Source organism: Colletotrichum godetiae, assembly GCF_030913485.1.
Source record: "Colletotrichum godetiae strain CBS 193.32 chromosome Unknown BDP55scaffold_21, whole genome shotgun sequence".
Lineage (NCBI taxonomy): Eukaryota > Fungi > Ascomycota > Sordariomycetes > Glomerellales > Glomerellaceae > Colletotrichum > Colletotrichum godetiae.
In genome coordinates this window covers 690,277-707,233 of record NW_026851269.1, presented here as the reverse complement: position 1 = coordinate 707,233, position 16,957 = coordinate 690,277, and the positions used below count along the sequence as shown (strand labels likewise).

The window sequence follows — 16,957 nt, the reverse complement described above, 5'->3', positions numbered from 1 at the left end:
ATGCTACGTGTATGCAGAAAACCATTGCTGGAAGAAAGTCCGCAACTCTAAGTTTGCCAAGCACCCAATTCCAAACGCGGGTATGATTCTCACGCAGCGCATCACAATCGTCGACGGCATATGTTCCCGCGTCCTTGCAACTCGATTAGAGAACGGCAGATTGCTTTGCCTTTCGTAATAGTCCAGCGCAATCAGATGAATCGGCGATGCCACGATCTGCGACAGCACGGGGACCGTCAGCTGCGTGATGGTCGCCTTGGCGTGTGGGGAAGACGTGACAGAGTCCGGGATAGCTACCGATATCCAGTTCGGAAGCGTAAACGACCCAAAGATGGTGACGGCGTCTCTGATGAGGAACGTCGCCGTTGCGGCTCTGGGGAGCTTGCGTGGGGCCGCCGCCACCACTGCCTTTCCCACCTCGGGAACGGCGCCGGAGGAGGAGGAACCAAAGATCTCTGCGAAGCGGAGGTCCTTCCACACCCCGAGGGGTACGTTGACGAGGAACGTAGAGGCGAAGGTAGCCGTGCTCGCTGCGGCAGCTGCGCCGTCAAACCTCTCGGCCACGGTAGTTGCGGCGTTGGCTGTGACGTAAGTTGCTGCGTACAGGGTCCAGACGATCCCGAGGGGCCGGGCGAAGAAGAAGCCGCGGGGTCGACGGATGGCGGAGCGTAGTTGGGCGTGGAGACCTCGGATGAGGGGCCGCCCTGTCGTTGTCCGCTCGACTACTGCTCTGCGAGCGGATTTGTTTAGTCAATGAAATTCCAGGGTCCTGGACAGATTTGCCTTACCGATCTAGGATTGTGATTGCCGGAGATATGAGGATTGCGGAGATGGTGCCAGCCGCGAGGTCACCCGCCAAGTTTCCCCAGACGGAACATGGTTCGTGGTCGTTGTGTTCCAGACCTTGTTGAGTCTCGAGGCGAGTCATTCTCACAAGTGTTTTGGGTAAGAGAGCGCAGATAGTCTTCAATGCTTGGTAGACGCGGCCAACGCCTTACTTATCTCTATTCTACACCCATTCCATACCCACAAGTCCGCTAACTGAGACTGATCTGCTACGGATGGCCCGTGAAAGATAGCCATTTCCTGATTTTGACAACTTTGTCTCTGCTTCGAGCCTATCTTCTAAGCAGAATGCCCAAAGCTGGGCCGCACAACTATATCGACTTGTCTTCGCTGTGACGCAGTATTTCTCTGGCTTTGTCAATCAGAACGCACGACTTAAGCAGCGTAATCGGACTTGTCTCCATGAAGCCATCTTCGGATACGTAAACACACCTTGTATCAAGATAGGACTCTAACCGTGATGGAGCACGGGAACAGACGCCGCCGGATGCAACTGTCAAAGACCCCCAACCTCCGAATATGCGGGGAAATGCACCATGACTCCGCACCGGCGGGGGCCCTGCATGTAGATATCGGCAGGGCGTCCGCAACCCCTCCGCTCCGGGATCTACCCCCGTCCGATCTCGGCATGATTGTGAAGATGACATCGATTGCAGCCATGATTGGTTCACGATGCAAAAGAGCTATCGGGAGCTTGACCGGCCTAGTGCAGCAGCCATTGTCAAATAAGACGATGAGACTGCGAAGCTGTCATACGATCTCAAGTAGTATCAGCAAGCTCTCTTCATCTAAGGATCAGGTCCATCACCGATAATCACCTCCTCGAGAATCAAGACGAAATCTTCGTGTACTATTGTCTACCTACTTCCGAGCAAGATACCCATACCCATCACATCAGCCAGAATGCAAGTCCACAGCGTCATGAGGTCTGCGAGACCAGTTGGATCCCTGAGATCGGGGATGCGCCCTACCACGGCCCCCATCGCTCTCACACAAAGAAGGACGAAGGCGACTGCGCCATTCAGACTTCCCGACCCCAGAAACGAGCCTAACGTAAGTTGAAGCCCGGGAATCGAGAGACGTCACTCTTGAATATTGGCTGACATTTGTTCTACAGCCCACATACACCAAGAATTCCCCCGAGCGCGCAAAGCTCGAGGAAGCCCTCAAGAAACTGCGCACCCAGCTGCCCGCCAAAAGCGACCTCTTCTTCAACGGCCAGACTCAGGCCGCAGTCAAGTCCTTCGACACCGTTCTTCCCTCAGAGCACAAGACCAAATTCTCCAACTTCCCCCTCGCATCCAAGGAGCAGGTTTCGTCAGCAATTGAGGCGGCGTTGGAGGCAAAGGAGAGCTGGCAAAACACCCCTTTCGTCGACAGGGCTGCTATCTTCCAAAAGGCAGCAGAGCTTGCCGTGACCAAGTACCGCTACGAGATCATCGCGGCGACCATGCTCGGCCAGGGCAAGAACATGTGGCAGGGAGAGATTGATGCGGCTGCTGAGTTGGCCGACTTCTTCAGACTTAACTGCAACTTCGCGGCAGAGATCCTCGAGAAGCAGCCCACCCGTGGCTCTGACGGCATGTGGAGGTATGTGAAATATGCGTGTATCTTCAATAACTTCAATACTAACGAGAGGTCTAGTCGCTTGGAATGGCGTCCTCTGGAGGGCTTCGTCTACGCAATCTCCCCCTTCAACTTCACTGCCATTGGCGGTAACCTTATCTCCGGGCCCGCGCTGATGGGTAACGTTGTCGTCTGGAAGCCTTCGCCCAGCAACATCTACGCCAGCCAGATCCTCTACAACATCCTTCTGGAGGCCGGTCTTCCCCCCAACGTCATTCAGTTCGTCCCTGGCGATGCTGAGGAAGTGACCGACGTCGTTCTCAACCACCGTGAATTTGCTGGCCTCAACTTTGTCGGCTCCTCCGACGTCTTCCGCTCCCTGTACGCCAGAATTGGCGAGGGCATCGGCAAGAAGACCTACCGCGAGTTCCCTCGCGTCGTGGGTGAGACGAGCGGAAAGAACTTCCACCTCATCCACCCGACCGCCGACATCGAGCACGCCGTCAACCACACCATCCGCGGCGCCTTCGAGTACCAAGGCCAAAAGTGCTCCGCCACTTCCCGCGTCTACCTTCCCGAGTCCAAGGCCGAGGAGTTCATCTCGAGCTTGAAGTCCAAGGTCGAGCAAATCACCATCGGAAGCCCCGACGGCAAGCTTGACGCCTTCATGGGACCCGTCATCCACGAGCGCTCCTTCAACAAGATCAAGAACATCATCGACGAGAGCAACAAGGACTCTTCGCTTAAGTTGGTGGTCGGCGGTACCTACGACGGCTCCGATGGATACTACGTCAACCCCACCGTCTACGTGGCCGACTCTCCGGACCACCGTCTCTTCAACGAGGAGATATTCGGCCCCGTTCTGGCCATCTCCACCTACCCCGATGCCGAGTGGTCTTCCACCCTGAAGAAGGTCGACCAGAGCGGAGGCGGCTTCGCTCTGACCGGCGCCGTTTTCGCCAACGACAGACGCGCCATCCGCGAGGCCGAGGATGCCCTGCGCTACTCCGCAGGAAACTTCTACATCAGTGAGTCTACCCATGTTCCCCTCCCCACTACCAACGTCAATGGGTATCCATTTACTAACTCCATACTCTTTCCTAGACTGCAAGACCACCGCTGCCCTGATCGGCCAGCAGTCCTTCGGCGGTGCCCGCGCCAGTGGCACCAACGACAAGGCAGGAAGCGCAGACGTCATGCGTCGCTTCGTCAGCCCCAGATTGATCAAGGAGGAGTTTTTCCCTCAGACTGAGTTCCTGTACCCCAGCAACAAATAGGTGTAGTGTGTGGGATGCCGATGGGTCACGGTCACGGTTGCATGCAAAATGGCGCATTATGTAATTTAGGGATAGTCAAAAATGAAGAGATTTTACATTCACCCCATTGCTTCAGCATCAAGAGTCGTGCCATAGAACGTGTAGCTTGCTTAGACATCCTTGTAAACTGTGAACCTTGCACAGTACTATCATCCCAGACACAGATACTCAGCTTGATTCGACTGCGCGAAGCATTCGTTCCACTTGATATCAGAAGAGGACCATAAGAGCGGTACTCGAGGAATAAGCGGCCTTGTTATCGTCTCATTTCTCGACTCGTTAGCAAGTGACGCAACTCGCAGACGAGCTGAGTGTTGGCTGAACCGCCGTATCAGCGGCTTGATCCCCGGGTATTAGAATCACATGATCACAGGTCTGCTTCAAATCAGAGGTCAAGCCCAACAGCAACAAGACTACGTGTTTCTGGGGACCTGGTGATATCGTTATCGCTATCCGTATTGTGATCTTTTTCGTATTGATACTGTTGCCGAATGTCACTACACCAGATACGGAGTACGCTAGAACCAAAGCTGTGGCTGGGCGGTAGGATGACCGGCTGTTGTCAAAGCTCCACCCGAGTCAGCTTGACAAATAGAAAGAAGGGTGACCACCGGGTGAGCTCCCGATTTCTCTTGGACAGATAGTCGGCTCACCATCCGCCTCGACAGCCCAGACATAGAGCCACGCCTCTTGTGCCACAAACAAGGTCCAGGCATTCCAGTTGGCTGGCCGTGCGGATATACAAAGTAGCATGGCATTGATTCCACCACGGCCACCACCCCGCTCGGCGCGGCTACGCTAACCACCTACCCCATGATGGAGATGGTGCCATGAGTATCTCCAATATCTTGATTCCGAAGCCGGGGCAAGGGCCCGAAGCCAGCCGGTCCTGGGAAAGATCACGGAAGGTCATATACGACGGCTTGAAGATATCATACTTCAATGGCTAGTAGTGCTGCTCAAGGGCCCTGTACTCACACTGAATCAAGAGTGCAATCATTCGCACAAACCCGTCATTAATCTCCGCCTTAGCCTCCAACCATCACCATGGGTGTCAGTAAATCCGACCCAATCATCATTGTGGGCGCCGGTGCGTTTGGTCTGTCCACGGCCTACCACTTGTCCCTGGCTGGTTACACGGACATTTCCGTTTTCGACAAGCACGAGCAAATACCCCCTCGGGACTCTGCTGCCAACGACATCAACAAGATCTTCAGAGCAGAGTATGAGGATCCTTTTTACACGAATCTCACCATTGTAAGTTGACGTCCTGTGAGCTGTCTTATCTGTGAGAGAGATCCTTTCTAACCAGCAACAGGAAGCCGCAAAAGCATGGCAAACGCCTCTTTTCGCACCATCCTTTCACCGGGTAGGATTTCTTCACTGCGTCTCGGCCAACGCCCCTGAGCGGGCCGCCGAGACTTTGCACAGGTTCCAGAAGGCCTCGGAAGACCACCCTCTTCTCGCAAAGTACGTTGTGCCCATTAAGGGTGGCCAGGACATCAACTACAATGTCTGGCAGTACGGCGAGGGCCCATGTTCCGGCTGGAAGGGTTACCTCAACAAATTTGACGGATATGTCCACTCCGGCAACGCCCTGATCGCCCTCTACAACGCAACTCGGGTACGAGGCGTAAAGTTCTTCCTCGGACAGCACGGTGGCGTTCAAGAGATTGTGTACCAGAACACCGGCGCCGGCCGGAAGGCAACCGGTATCAAGACACAGACTGGCAGTCAGATCTCGGCGAAGCTTGTTATTGTTGCTACCGGTGCGGCGGCAGCGAGATTGGTACCGGAGTGCGGCAAGCAGGTCGTCGCCAAGTCATGGTCTGTCGCTCATGTCAAGCTGACAGACGACGAGACGTCTGCGCTTCGCGGTATCCCCGTTACATACGCGCGCGACCTCGGTTTCTACTTTGAGCCGGATCCCAAGACCAACCTCCTCAAGCTGTGCCCCATGGGCGGAGGATATGTGAACACGGATCCTAAGACGGGTATCTCACTTCCGCCGGCGTACGAGGAGAGCCAGTTCATGCCGCCACAAGACCAGGCTAAGGTGCGGCAGCTGCTGGCGGAAACGCTTCCGGCTCTTAAGGACCGCCCGCTGGTTAAGCAGACTATCTGCTGGTTCGCTGATACGGCTGACTCGGACTTCATCATCGATTATGTCCCCAAGTCGAGTGATTCCGTGGTCTTGATGTCTGGCGACTCAGGTCACGCTGCCAAATTGATTCCACTTGTCGGCGACTGGGTCAAGAACCTTTTGGAGGCTCCTGATAACAAGCAGCCGGTTCAGAGATGGCGTTGGAAGGAACCTGAGGAGAAGGAGGCAGGGAAGTGGGGTGATACCGTCAGCTGGCGTCTTGGAAACACCGAGGAGTTTGCAAAGATTCGCCAGGCAAGGACGTCCAAGTTGTAGATTATCTATGAGCATAGCATCATTTTATGAATCACGTTTATCTAAGATTTATCCTTAGGGTGAGGAGCCGAGGGCTTGAGGCTTACACACGTAGAACGCTGACTCAACGGGTTCCTCTCCGAGTTGCTCATCATAACAGATCTACCCCTCGGGCAGTCATTGATACCGAGACAGCTCCGCTGTGCATAATTCGGACTGACCACCGGCCACGACAGGTGATGGACTGTGTTCAAGGGATCCAGAGGTCGCTTGAACCTTTCACAAAGCGTATTATTCCAAGCAGCAGGATGTACATGTACACTCGGCAGTATTCCGAAAAGGGAGAAGACGCCGTCATGACAGTGATAGGTCTTCTTGATCTACCAAATGCTATGTTCCACTATCGTTTGAGACATCCACTCCGAATCTTCCTGCTCAATAGAGTTGGCCATGTCCAATAATTGCGCCATAGTCAGCCCGCTATCATAAGCCATCTCATCCATGTTCCCTGGGATAGAAGAAGAGTAGCTCTCGTGCTGTGAGTGGTCCGTCGCCATGGACGAGACCACCGTGTCTTGTGGACTCGTGTCATCCGGAGGCTGCGTTTGCCGCGCCTCGTCTACAAGCGTCGTTTGCTCGGAAGCCTGTGAGGGCCAAGGCGTAAGCCGTTGTAGCATGTTCTCCAGCTGCTGGAGTTCAAATTTGCGGTACTTGGCGATCCCGTTCCCAGCCATAATCATCTCGTCCAAAACGGTGTAGACTTTCTCGAGGGATGGATCGAGACACTCGAAACATTGCGGATCAATTGCGGGTCCAAGTAGTAGACTGCTGGCAGACACGAAGCTGGCTTCCAGGTCGAATGGAAGAAAGGTTTCTTGGAAAAAAAACAAAAGTCAGCCTGGCTTGTCTCTCAAAACAAAATGTTGAATCAGAATTGGACAGAACTCACCCAGCAACCCTTGAGATTGTAAACAGTCTAGTATCGAAACCATTTGTTGAGAAGAATCAATGCACATCTGAATCAAATTTCTGACCGTCTGCGAAGACCCTAAAAGCTCTGTGCATTTACTCTGAGATTCGAATCGAATTTTCAGAAAACAGAAAAGCAGCGGTCTAGTTGCGAGAACAATGCACTGTAACCTCGTTAGTTCATTTCCAGCGCTATTTTGAATATTGAAGTGGACATACCTGATGGTGCAGTAAATGCAAATGGGCGGATGTCCTCGAAATGCAGCTGGTGTCTCTCTCCAGAGGAAGCGCGAACGATTGTTGCAGCTCATCAGCAATTTCTGCCACGCTAGCAAGCACTTCTTTGGTGCCCAGCATGAACTTGTTGTTGAGTCTTCCGTCGAGGCCGTAGACCTCTGTTTAGCATCGCTGTTAGTATAAGGTAACTGATAAGCTCGTCAGGAGGACTTCGGCAGGGATTCACATACTCCTATTGATGCTCCCAATGACCTTCGACAGCTTGATACGCATTCGCAACGCGGCTGTCCTCTGAACTGAGCCGGAGTAGGTCGGCAGTTGACAGAGTACATAATCGTCATGTATCGAAGGCGGCATGCCAAACAACGACGTTATCTCGCGGTCAAGGATGTGTACTGTCCACCATAGCCTTCGACATCTTTCAACATATGCCTCTCCTAGTTGCTGCACAGGCATGTCTGTATGCATTCCCTCTCCAAGAGCAATGCGGAGTGCTTGTCCGATCTATACCCAATATCAGTATAATGCATTTTGGAAAAGAGAGAGGGAACCTACATAGTTATATGAACAGTGTCTAAAGTCAATGCATTGCGTATATAGAGCAATGCAACACATGATCTCAGTTGACAGAACATGGGTTTTCAGCAAAACACTGAAGTCTGGGAGCAGCTGCATAGCCTTGACAAAGAAGTCATGGCCAGGGGGCCTATTCCCCCTGTTGGTCTTTGTCGTGAACGCTTTTCCGAAAGAAAGTATGAGCAAGAAATGAATAAACCACGGATCGGTAGGATCGGGTCTAGGATTAGGGTCAGAATAAAAGCTGTACAAGGACTTCATAAACGTTTCTTCGTCAAAGAGGTGGAACATTTGGCCGCAGTGGAACTTGACGGCGTTGACCAAGTAGATGGCATAGTCCTGCGTTGGAAGGGCTGGTATATCTGGGACTTCGCCGGCTCTGTAGCCATCCCAATCGAGGGCGTACGTCGTGCCATCGAAGAGCAGAGCGTTGGTTGGCAACGGAGTCTTGTGGACGTATTGGTGTGTGATGTTGAGGACGCGTCGGGTGAATGACCAGTTAGATGACGTGCCCAGGTAGACTATCCTCTTGTTAAACTTCATTGTTTTCTAAGTGATGAGATAGATGACTTACATAGCCTTCCATTCGGCGCTGATGTGTACTCCGACTGGCCCGTGGACAGAGGGTTGATGAGCTTCGACGCGACAGGATCTATTGGCGCTTTAGGCCGAGTCTCCTGACTTTCCTTTTCATGCGTACCATCTGCAATGATCGGGCCACTTGATTCATCCCTCATGGGCAAATCACCGTCGCTCTCATCTCCTACTGTCAGCTCAGACATGTTCTCTGCAATGCAAGTAAGGATAATTAGGGATAACTAACTGTTTCCTTCTTTATCGGGACGCTGGCCGCCCTCGATTGATACTTGGGCTGGCTCATTGGTACTTCGGCTTCGCTCCCACCGTTCGATTCTCTGTTGAAGGTCGATGATGTAGCTAGAACACGGATGGTGAGCCGGACATATAGGCGAGATCTAGTCTTTGGCAGAGAGGCCAGGCCCGTTTGCTTACCCTCTGGTGACGACGATTCTTTGATCTCGTTCGTCAAAGGTGCAGGACTGTTTGCGCTTGCCACATGCATCGCACGGCTGAGATCCTGAGCATTTGATTTTCTGTCGACGACAACGCACACAGCTAGAAATCGAATGGTGTAAGTCGTGCGCGATTGCGACCAATTGACAAGGGAGGGAAATTGAGGTGTGGTTGGCTCGGGCAGACTTACGCATTCGACGACCGCTTGGATACCTTGTTTCGGCCGGCTCCAGGTTCCATTTCACTGTTTAGGAAGGCTTATACTCAAACTACCTGGTAGAGAATAGGATAATTAGACAGGCATAAAAGGGTTGTCTGTGTTCTTTGGCTGCGGAAATCGCGTGCTATGCTGTATGGACCCGGCGAGCCTCAACTGTGATGTGACGTTTTTTTGCCAAAGCAGAACGCGGGGTAGTGGTCCTGGTGGAACCGAATTGATGGGGCTCTGGGCTCTCGGGCCAGGGGGGCACGGCTTATCTGCATCTATGTTAGTCTCCGAAAAATGTCACGAGATGGCGCCGGCGATAAGTAGGTGTTCGGTTTCTATACTAGCTATCTGTATGGTATGCGGAGTTGTAGACTAGGACCGATGCCGGAACGATGGGCGGCCCGCGGAGGACTTGGCTAGGAGATAATACCATACTCCATACACATGCCGTGTTGATAGTAGCCGCGCTGGATGAAGGCTAAGACGTTCCAGAAGGATGCCACATGAGATGCACTGCAAACCTTGGGAACCTCACATGCATGGTTGCGTCGAGTCGTCGTGTTGTGTTGATAGGTATCTGCCCGTCGGTGGACATCCCGAGCCTCTGCCAATGGAAGACAAGCTCTGACAGAAGCATTCTCCTCTCGGACTGCGGGGGATGCGACGATACAAAGTGACCAAGACGGAAGATTCTATTCGTACCCACGCGTGCCACGCTATCAATAGCCGTGGGCCTCTACTTCGTACAGATAGTAAAGCACCGAGAAAGAGGGCTGAGGGCTGTGCTGTTTGTTTCACGCCGAGGGAATCTCTGGTTAGGCCTGTCAATTACCTGCTGTCATACTTTAGGCTCTGTGCTAGTCCAGCAGTAATTACGGGCCGTCCGAATACAAAGCACCTTAGTCTGATGCAGCCTTTGGGGGTCCAAGTGGTTGTCGAATGATGGCTAATTTGTCGCCGAAATGCAGGTTTTCCCGCCATCCGAGAAATCTCAAACTCCGTGTCTCCGGGTTCATGGTGGCAGCACTATGGATCCCCATGAGTTCCAATTGCTAACGGGGTTGATGCGATCATCATCTCATGTGGTCTTGCCTTCTCCCCATGGGGAAACGGAAGTCAACCCAACGTCTCGAGGCTTGAATCCCCATCATTGGCAACATTAGTGCTGCACGAGTGACTAAGAGAAACTCATCGTGAGTTTGACTTTGGGGAAGGAACCATGCTCTGGACTGGAGTCTCGAGTCTCACGCCCTCTCATGTGCCGGGTTTTGTGGTGGCGCGGTGGCGTGTGCGAGACATGAGAGGAACTTGATTTCGAAGGGGGCAAGTCAACTCTCTGCCGTCGGGATGACCTCCCGACTTTGTCAAGATGGGGCAGTAGGTCAACCGGGTGAGCATCCGATGGTGTGAATTTGAAACGGAGGCTCCGCCTAAGCAGGGGTATATGCAGCAAAAGATTCCTTGCTCAAGGAAGTTGACCGCGAGTCGTGCCGACGGCGCCTCCGCTTGTATGGGCTAGGGCGGGTAAGCGTTCGCGACGGCGCGACTTTGTACGGCAAAAGCGACTTTTGTCTCTTGACATGGGACGCGAAAGAATTGGCCCATATCTGTGTTATCACAACTCTCCACGGTTGCATTTGGCTCTTTGCGGCGTTTTGTGGAAATCCGAAAGTGCGGCCATGGGCCTGGACAACTCTTATCCGGCCATTCCGTCCGATATCCCATCCCACAGGCATGCGGCATGAGGTAGTGGTATGTTGGTTCCCTCAGCTGAAGATACACAAGATACACTAGATACCAGGTGAAAACATTGAATACAACAACGCAAGCATTAATGATTAGAAGGAAGATATCGGGATGACACCCGGTCATCCCATGTTGGTCGAGTTAGCAACCCTAGTGAGGCATATTTCCCACGCCAGCGCTTTTTTGTGCAAACGCGTGCAATACCGCGTACCGTGGTCTTAACCTAGGCAACTCACCGAGAAATGCCGCGCGAGTCATTTCCCTCCCCCTGAACCCTTGAGAAAAGAAATCGTCCCGCTGTGACGTAGGACCCCCCCGTTGAAAGGCAGTCTGGGGAAAATATGGGGTATGTTCTACCTAACCGGTGCGTAATCTAACTCAAGCGATAGCAGGCTATCTGGTACTCTTGCAGGAGGAAGCCTGTCAGGCTGATAGAGAGGGAAATCTTGGCAGCCCTTGCCGGCTTTTCCTCCTGGTTGGGACTTCGAGGCTGTAGAGAAGGTCGCGCTTGGACTGGTTTTGTACAAAAGCGCATCATTCCCAATCCCAACTTGGGAATGGGTCTTCTCATCATGCCTCTAAGCTATCAATCTCTCTAGTGAGCTATCGGTTTCGCTTCAGTGTCAATGCATATTATCATTTGCTTGGCCACACATTCCTCGTCTTGAGCTGTCAACGACTATCACCAACGACAACAACTCTTGATTCTTCAATTCGGTTGTCCTTCCAACTCGGACTCAGTACCTTAGTCAAAAGAATCGTCTCGACGACATTTTCCACTTCGCGTGTGACCTGTGTCTCTGAAGACTTTAAAGTCACATCTGACTGATCGACCGCATACGAACCAACATCACGTGAAAATATCTTCATCAACTGCCAAGATGACGCAGAAGAACAAGGAGGATATCGAGGCATTGGGACCCGTCTCAACGCATTCACAACAAGGCCAGGTCTTGGAAGACCCGAATGCGTCTTACGATGCTGTCTTTGGTGAGATTAAAGAGGGCGGTCCCAACTACCGCAATGTAAGGAGCGATCCGGAAAATCTCTCGGCCAGGAACGCCTAAACCTCCCTTCGGATACTAATTTCCTCAATTAGGTTGGCTGGAAAGGAACAGTCGCCCTGATGATGAAGACGCAAATTGGCCTGGGAGTTTTGTCCATTCCCGGTGTCTTTGACGTCCTCGGAATTGTGCCAGGCGTGATCGCTCTGTGCTGCATCGCCGCCATCACCACGTGGTCCGATTACATTGTCGGTGTCTTCAAGCTTCGCCACCCCGAGGTCTACGGTATCGACGACGTTGGACGCCTTCTCTTTGGCCGCGTTGGCCGCGAATTCTTCGGCGTTGTCTTCTGCCTTTGTAAGTTGGTCCAGTGTTCTAAACCGTAACTCAGAAACTAACCACTGTCTCTGAAAAGACTGGATCTTCGTTGCCGGCTCTGGCATGCTCGGTGCCTCGATCGCGCTCAACTCGGTTTCTCTCCACGGTGCATGCACGGCAGGCTTCGTCGCCATTGCCGCAGCCATTGGTTTCTGCTTCGGTAGCATTCAGACTCTCGGAAAGATAACCTGGTTTGCGTGGATTGGTCTCATCTGCATCATGTCTGCCAGTAAGTGCCGCTCAACTTCCTTTTGCAAGGATACTTGGAATCCAGACGCTGACCATGCATGTTCAGTCTTCACCGTTACCGTTGCTGTGGGTGTCCAGGACCGACCTGCTGCCGCTCCCCAGACTGGCCACTGGACCTCGGACTACAAGGTCGTTGGGGACCCAACTTTTGCTCAGGCCTCCTCGGCGCTTTCGACCCTCGTCTTTGCGTTCGCTGGTACCCCTGCCTTCTTCTCCATCGTCTCTGAGATGCGCGACCCTCGCCACTACACGCGCGCTTTGGTCATCTGCCAGGGTGGTGTGACTGCCACCTACATTGCCATCGGATGCGTTGTGTACTACTTCTGCGGTTCCTACGTCGCTTCTCCCGCCCTTGGCTCTGCCGGTGCGACCATGAAGAGAGTCTGCTACGGTCTTGCCTTCCCCGGCTTGATTGTTACCACCACTTTGGTTATTCACGTGAGTAGTCCCTGACTCCCCAGTCATTTGGATTGACACTAATGTGTGTCTTATTAGTTGCCCGCCAAGTACATCTTCATCCGCCTGCTCCGTGGATCCCGTCACTTGACCGAGAACACGATGAAGCACTGGGGCATCTGGCTCGGCTGTACTGCAGGCATCGCCATCATCGCATACATCGTCGCAAGTTCCATCCCCGTCTTTGATGGCCTAGTCTCTCTCGTCGGTGCTCTGTTCGGCACACTGTTGTCTTTCCAGCCCATGGGCTGCATGTGGCTGTACGACCACTGGGCCGAGGGCAAGATTGAGAAGAGACCCAGATGGATCGCCATGGTCTGCTTCAGCTGCTTCGTCATTGTCAGCGGCACCTTTTTGATGATTGCTGGAGCTTACGGCTCGGTTGTTGGTATCATGGATAGCTACAAGGAGTCTGGTGGATCGGCCGCGTTTTCCTGCGCCGATAACTCGAATTCCGTGTCCTCGGCCCATTAAATCTCATGTCCGCATGATCAAATGGGTTAGGCGAGCAGATCTGTCCGCGGGAGACGATCCAGTTAGATCGACGCGTTTTGAAATATACCCACTATGTTCTATTCCTGTCAAGTCTCTGGACCTTGAAATGTTCAAGTGTTATATGCCTGCATGATACCCCGGCTTGGCTGTGGCACGGCACCTGTGAATGCGGGCCTGACGTACATTTGGACGGGCAGATTTACGTACCGAGTCAAACGCCGTTGAAGAAGCGGCTGAGACAGAAAGTTTTCTCGAAGAAAAGGAAGGCAAAATGACTTGTGCCGATCACTTGAATAATATGTACTAAAGTAGCCAAGATCTGCGGGACCTGAATCTTCTAACTGACATGCCACTTATCTCCAACCCTGAACCCTTCAGGGAATGGATCTGTGGGGTGTAAGATGACTTGCTTGAAAGCCGTTATCCAGGCAGCCCCCTTCACCACGGGAATGACAGCATCATAGTCCCCAACCTTTGCCTCACTCTTCACCGTTCCGACAAATTCGGTTCCAATCACGCTGCGGTGTCGGAACGATCCTCCGACCGCGAGCTGACCTCTCTTGTGGAGAACCGCCAACCACGCACATGTTCCCGTTCCACACGGACTCCGGTCCAGTCTTCCCGGGGAGACCACCACGGTGTTCACGGCAGTTTGCTGTGCATCTGACGTGTAGGGCGACAGCGGTTCTGTGAACTCGAAGACACTGACGCCCCGGATCTCTGGGTTTTCGGGGTGTACCGGGCTCGTCTGCGTTTGGATAGCTCTTTTGATCCGCTCGCCTACGTCGACCAATTCTTTTCCGTTCTCCGTCTTGATGTGTAGGCCCACTGAGCTCGCGTCGACCAGCGCATACCACATTCCTCCCCACGCAATATCAGCCTTGACGGGCGTGTCGAAGCCCTGCACGTTGATATCCAGATCCAACCCGTAGACGAAAGCCGGAACGTTTTGAAACTCCACAAATGTTACTTTTCCGTCCTTGCACTCAGCTGTAACCGTCACCAGACCGGCTGGCGTATCCAGACGGAGTGTAGTGGTGGGTTCCTGCATCGGTACCATGCCCGTCTCCAAAAGGACGGTGCTCACAGCGATGGTATTGGCGCCAGACATGGGAGGGTACTCCTCGTGCTCCATGATTATGAAGCCCGCGTCGGCTTCGGGGTTGCATGGCGGAAGGACCAAGTTGACGCACATTGACGACGAGCCTCGGGGCTCGTTCATCAACAGGTTGCGCAAGTGGTCCGCTTTTTTCCAGAAATGCATCATTTTTTCAAACATTGTTTTGCCTGGGACGTCGAGGACGCCTCCGACGATGACGTCGCAGACCTCGCCGCCACAGTGGGCGCCAACGACGTTGAAGGTTCGGCCGATAGTCATGGTGTAATAGTTTGAAGCATGATAGATGAGGGCGAGAATGGGCTCGCGATCTGTATAATCGCGTAATTTCCCCCCAGGCCTATAAGTATGTTTAATGAAAGCCAAAGACTCCTCGTCCTTAGGCTCAAGGATATTAAAGAACGACTTCTGTGCCGAAGAAATGGAATGAAGCCTTGTCGACGGATTAGCAGCCGGCTCGTTTAACACCCCAAAATCTCGTATAAACCGTTCGCATTCGGTAAACTGGAGCCCACCACGGACACCGATGAGCGGCTCAGCTACCCGCCGTAGCGGCCTATTTCCCCGCAGCGGATGTCGTGCCGGTTGGATAAGTATCCGGTAGGTCTCGCCGAGTCTGACCTTTACATACGAACTTATCCGCCGTGACGTGCTTAGCTACGGGTCTTATCGATGCATTTTCTCACATGTATTATCTTGATGAACCCATCCGACTATTGCGAATTGACAAGCTGCCGATAAGGTCTAGTTGCTAATTTACTTCCACGAGAACTCCCCGCACAACCACCTTACGATCTGGACAGTCTACGACCATTTACGAACCGGGGCATCTTCACGTCCTATCACCATGGGAAAATTCAGAATTCTTAGCGATGCCGCTGTGCTCGATATCCTGCTTAACCTCCCGAAAGTCGAGATCCTCCAACTCCGAGATCGGCTGGTAGGAGCGTTGGTCGAACTCTCCAAGGGCACAGAGCGGGACCATCAGCCCGATGCATCAATCGTAAACAGACCCGAGGGCACAAAGTGCCTCTTCAGACCCTTCAGCTCCGCTAGCGCTTTCGGAACCAAGATCGTCGTCACCCCCGCGCCCTCATCACCGGCAGCCAACAGCTTGCACGGCATCATTTCCATTTGCGACCAGGACGGCCTGCCCCTGGGCGTCATCAATGCGGAAGAAGTCACAGGATACCGCACGGCGCTCTCTGCCATTGTGCCGTACTTGTGGCGGCGCCATACCGACAACATCGTGGTGTTTGGCGCTGGCAAGCAGGCGTTGTGGCATCTCCGTTTCGCACTTTCGCTGAGGGGTGAGGAGATCAAGTCCATCACCGTGGTGAATCGATCTACGGAGCGGGCGCAGCAGCTTATTTCGAGGTTGAAGGAAGAGAACCAAGCCCGTTGGAAATCTACTGCCAATTTTGAGTATCTCGGCTCTTCTAGCTCCGATTATGACGCTGAACTCCAGTATCGTCTTGCCGTTGCAGACGCCATTTTCTGTACTGTCGGCACCAAGAGCCCAGTGTTTCCTGCACACTATGTCACGAACGGGAGAAAGGAAAGAAGCCCCTACATTTCTGCCGTCGGGTCTTGGCAGGCGGACATGTTGGAAGTAGACCCGGAATTGCTGGTCCAGGCGACCAGTGCCGCTGGTGGGACACTGCGCGGGCAAGGTTCAAAGGTCGCAGTGCTGGTTGACGACCGCGAAAATGCACTCAAGCATTCTGGCGAGATCATTCAGAGTAAAGTCGCGGCGGAGTGCATAGTAGAGATTGGGGAGATAGAGATTTCACGGGAACAAGGAGACAAGCTGGAATCACTATCGACACTGGAGGATGGATTGATCATCTACAAGAGTATCGGTGTAAGTATGACCGACCTGGCCATTGGAACGGCTATCTTAGACATGGCGGAGAAGAAGGGGGCAGGTACTGTGATCTCGGAGTTTTGATCGACGGCTAGTAGTTAGTCACTAATAGACAACATAGCAAGTTGGGCGATCCGACAATCCAAGTCAACCCAAACACAGGAACTCATAGTAGTAACTGTCTCTCCATGTGGCCTTGCCTTCTGTCGTTCCTCATTACATATGACCAAATCTGGACCATGTAAGTTTTGAGGTAATCATGTCTTGGGTTGAATACTCGTCCGAGGGTGCTTTCCGTCCCAATTTTTTAGGCCTTTACTGGCAACATATGTGCCCTGGCTTCCCCGCGATTTTGAAAACTGGATCCCAAGGCTACGAACACTTAATGTTGGTAGGTAGGAACATGACCAGGATATCCAGCCGCGAAATACCAATGCGGAGTAACACTCGCCGGTGGCCAACCATCCCAACCTCCCCCGCGCATATTTACGCTTGCT

General features: G+C 53.0%; 7 protein-coding genes across 7 annotated transcripts; 4 read left to right on the top strand and 3 right to left on the bottom strand.

Annotated features, from left to right (window-relative positions):
* Positions 1–3: 3 nt before the first annotated feature.
* Positions 4–957, bottom strand: BDP55DRAFT_768670 (uncharacterized protein; the record flags this gene model as incomplete). The annotated part of the gene is made up of 2 exons (XM_060581034.1): positions 789–957; positions 4–730 (listed from the first exon to the last, which is right to left on the bottom strand). The coding sequence occupies exons 1-2, from the start codon at positions 926–928 to the stop codon at positions 4–6; spliced, it is 867 nt and encodes a 288-aa protein (XP_060429599.1). The 5' UTR covers positions 929–957.
* A 529-nt stretch (positions 958–1,486) lies between these two features.
* BDP55DRAFT_664586 (1-pyrroline-5-carboxylate dehydrogenase) lies at positions 1,487–3,764 on the top strand. Its single transcript, XM_060574961.1, has 4 exons — positions 1,487–1,899; positions 1,964–2,436; positions 2,491–3,440; positions 3,517–3,764. The coding sequence occupies exons 1-4, from the start codon at positions 1,750–1,752 to the stop codon at positions 3,687–3,689; spliced, it is 1,746 nt and encodes a 581-aa protein (XP_060429598.1). The 5' UTR covers positions 1,487–1,749; the 3' UTR covers positions 3,690–3,764.
* Positions 3,765–4,378: 614 nt separating this feature from the next.
* On the top strand, positions 4,379–6,192 carry BDP55DRAFT_664585 (FAD dependent oxidoreductase). The gene is made up of 2 exons (XM_060574960.1): positions 4,379–4,985; positions 5,047–6,192. The coding sequence occupies exons 1-2, from the start codon at positions 4,776–4,778 to the stop codon at positions 6,145–6,147; spliced, it is 1,311 nt and encodes a 436-aa protein (XP_060429597.1). The 5' UTR covers positions 4,379–4,775; the 3' UTR covers positions 6,148–6,192.
* A 314-nt stretch (positions 6,193–6,506) lies between these two features.
* Positions 6,507–8,645, bottom strand: BDP55DRAFT_694084 (fungal-specific transcription factor domain-containing protein; the record flags this gene model as incomplete). Its single annotated transcript, XM_060577302.1, has 6 exons — positions 6,507–7,000; positions 7,076–7,259; positions 7,315–7,490; positions 7,563–7,836; positions 7,888–8,429; positions 8,483–8,645. The coding sequence occupies 6 exons, from the start codon at positions 8,643–8,645 to the stop codon at positions 6,507–6,509; spliced, it is 1,833 nt and encodes a 610-aa protein (XP_060429596.1).
* A 2,977-nt stretch (positions 8,646–11,622) lies between these two features.
* On the top strand, positions 11,623–13,627 carry BDP55DRAFT_158039 (transmembrane amino acid transporter). The gene is made up of 5 exons (XM_060565649.1): positions 11,623–11,919; positions 11,994–12,255; positions 12,314–12,505; positions 12,572–12,963; positions 13,021–13,627. The coding sequence occupies exons 1-5, from the start codon at positions 11,776–11,778 to the stop codon at positions 13,453–13,455; spliced, it is 1,425 nt and encodes a 474-aa protein (XP_060429595.1). The 5' UTR covers positions 11,623–11,775; the 3' UTR covers positions 13,456–13,627.
* On the bottom strand, positions 13,566–15,059 carry BDP55DRAFT_664578 (proline racemase family). Its single transcript, XM_060574959.1, has one exon. It carries the CDS (start codon positions 14,852–14,854, stop codon positions 13,814–13,816), a length of 1,041 nt encoding a protein of 346 aa, XP_060429594.1. The 5' UTR covers positions 14,855–15,059; the 3' UTR covers positions 13,566–13,813.
* Positions 15,060–15,239: 180 nt separating this feature from the next.
* Positions 15,240–16,820, top strand: BDP55DRAFT_664577 (uncharacterized protein). Its single transcript, XM_060574958.1, has one exon. The coding sequence runs from the start codon at positions 15,441–15,443 to the stop codon at positions 16,542–16,544; it is 1,104 nt and encodes a 367-aa protein (XP_060429593.1). The 5' UTR covers positions 15,240–15,440; the 3' UTR covers positions 16,545–16,820.
* The last annotated feature ends 137 nt before the right edge of the window (positions 16,821–16,957 follow it).

Bases quoted from the DNA above. Each gene is read 5' to 3' on its own strand.
- BDP55DRAFT_664586 (XM_060574961.1), top strand. From the start codon at position 1,750: ATGCAAGTCCACAGCGTCATGAGGTCTGCGAGACCAGTTGGATCCCTG. The intron at 1,900-1,963 runs GTAAGTTGAAGC...TTTGTTCTACAG, and splicing joins ACCCCAGAAACGAGCCTAAC to CCCACATACACCAAGAATTC. The intron at 2,437-2,490 runs GTATGTGAAATA...CGAGAGGTCTAG, and splicing joins GGCTCTGACGGCATGTGGAG to TCGCTTGGAATGGCGTCCTC.
- BDP55DRAFT_664585 (XM_060574960.1), top strand. From the start codon at position 4,776: ATGGGTGTCAGTAAATCCGACCCAATCATCATTGTGGGCGCCGGTGCG. The intron at 4,986-5,046 runs GTAAGTTGACGT...AACCAGCAACAG, and splicing joins TTTACACGAATCTCACCATT to GAAGCCGCAAAAGCATGGCA.
- BDP55DRAFT_158039 (XM_060565649.1), top strand. From the start codon at position 11,776: ATGACGCAGAAGAACAAGGAGGATATCGAGGCATTGGGACCCGTCTCA. The intron at 12,506-12,571 runs GTAAGTGCCGCT...ATGCATGTTCAG, and splicing joins CATCTGCATCATGTCTGCCA to TCTTCACCGTTACCGTTGCT. The intron at 12,964-13,020 runs GTGAGTAGTCCC...GTGTCTTATTAG, and splicing joins CCACCACTTTGGTTATTCAC to TTGCCCGCCAAGTACATCTT.
- BDP55DRAFT_664578 (XM_060574959.1), bottom strand. From the start codon at position 14,854: ATGACTATCGGCCGAACCTTCAACGTCGTTGGCGCCCACTGTGGCGGC.
- BDP55DRAFT_664577 (XM_060574958.1), top strand. From the start codon at position 15,441: ATGGGAAAATTCAGAATTCTTAGCGATGCCGCTGTGCTCGATATCCTG.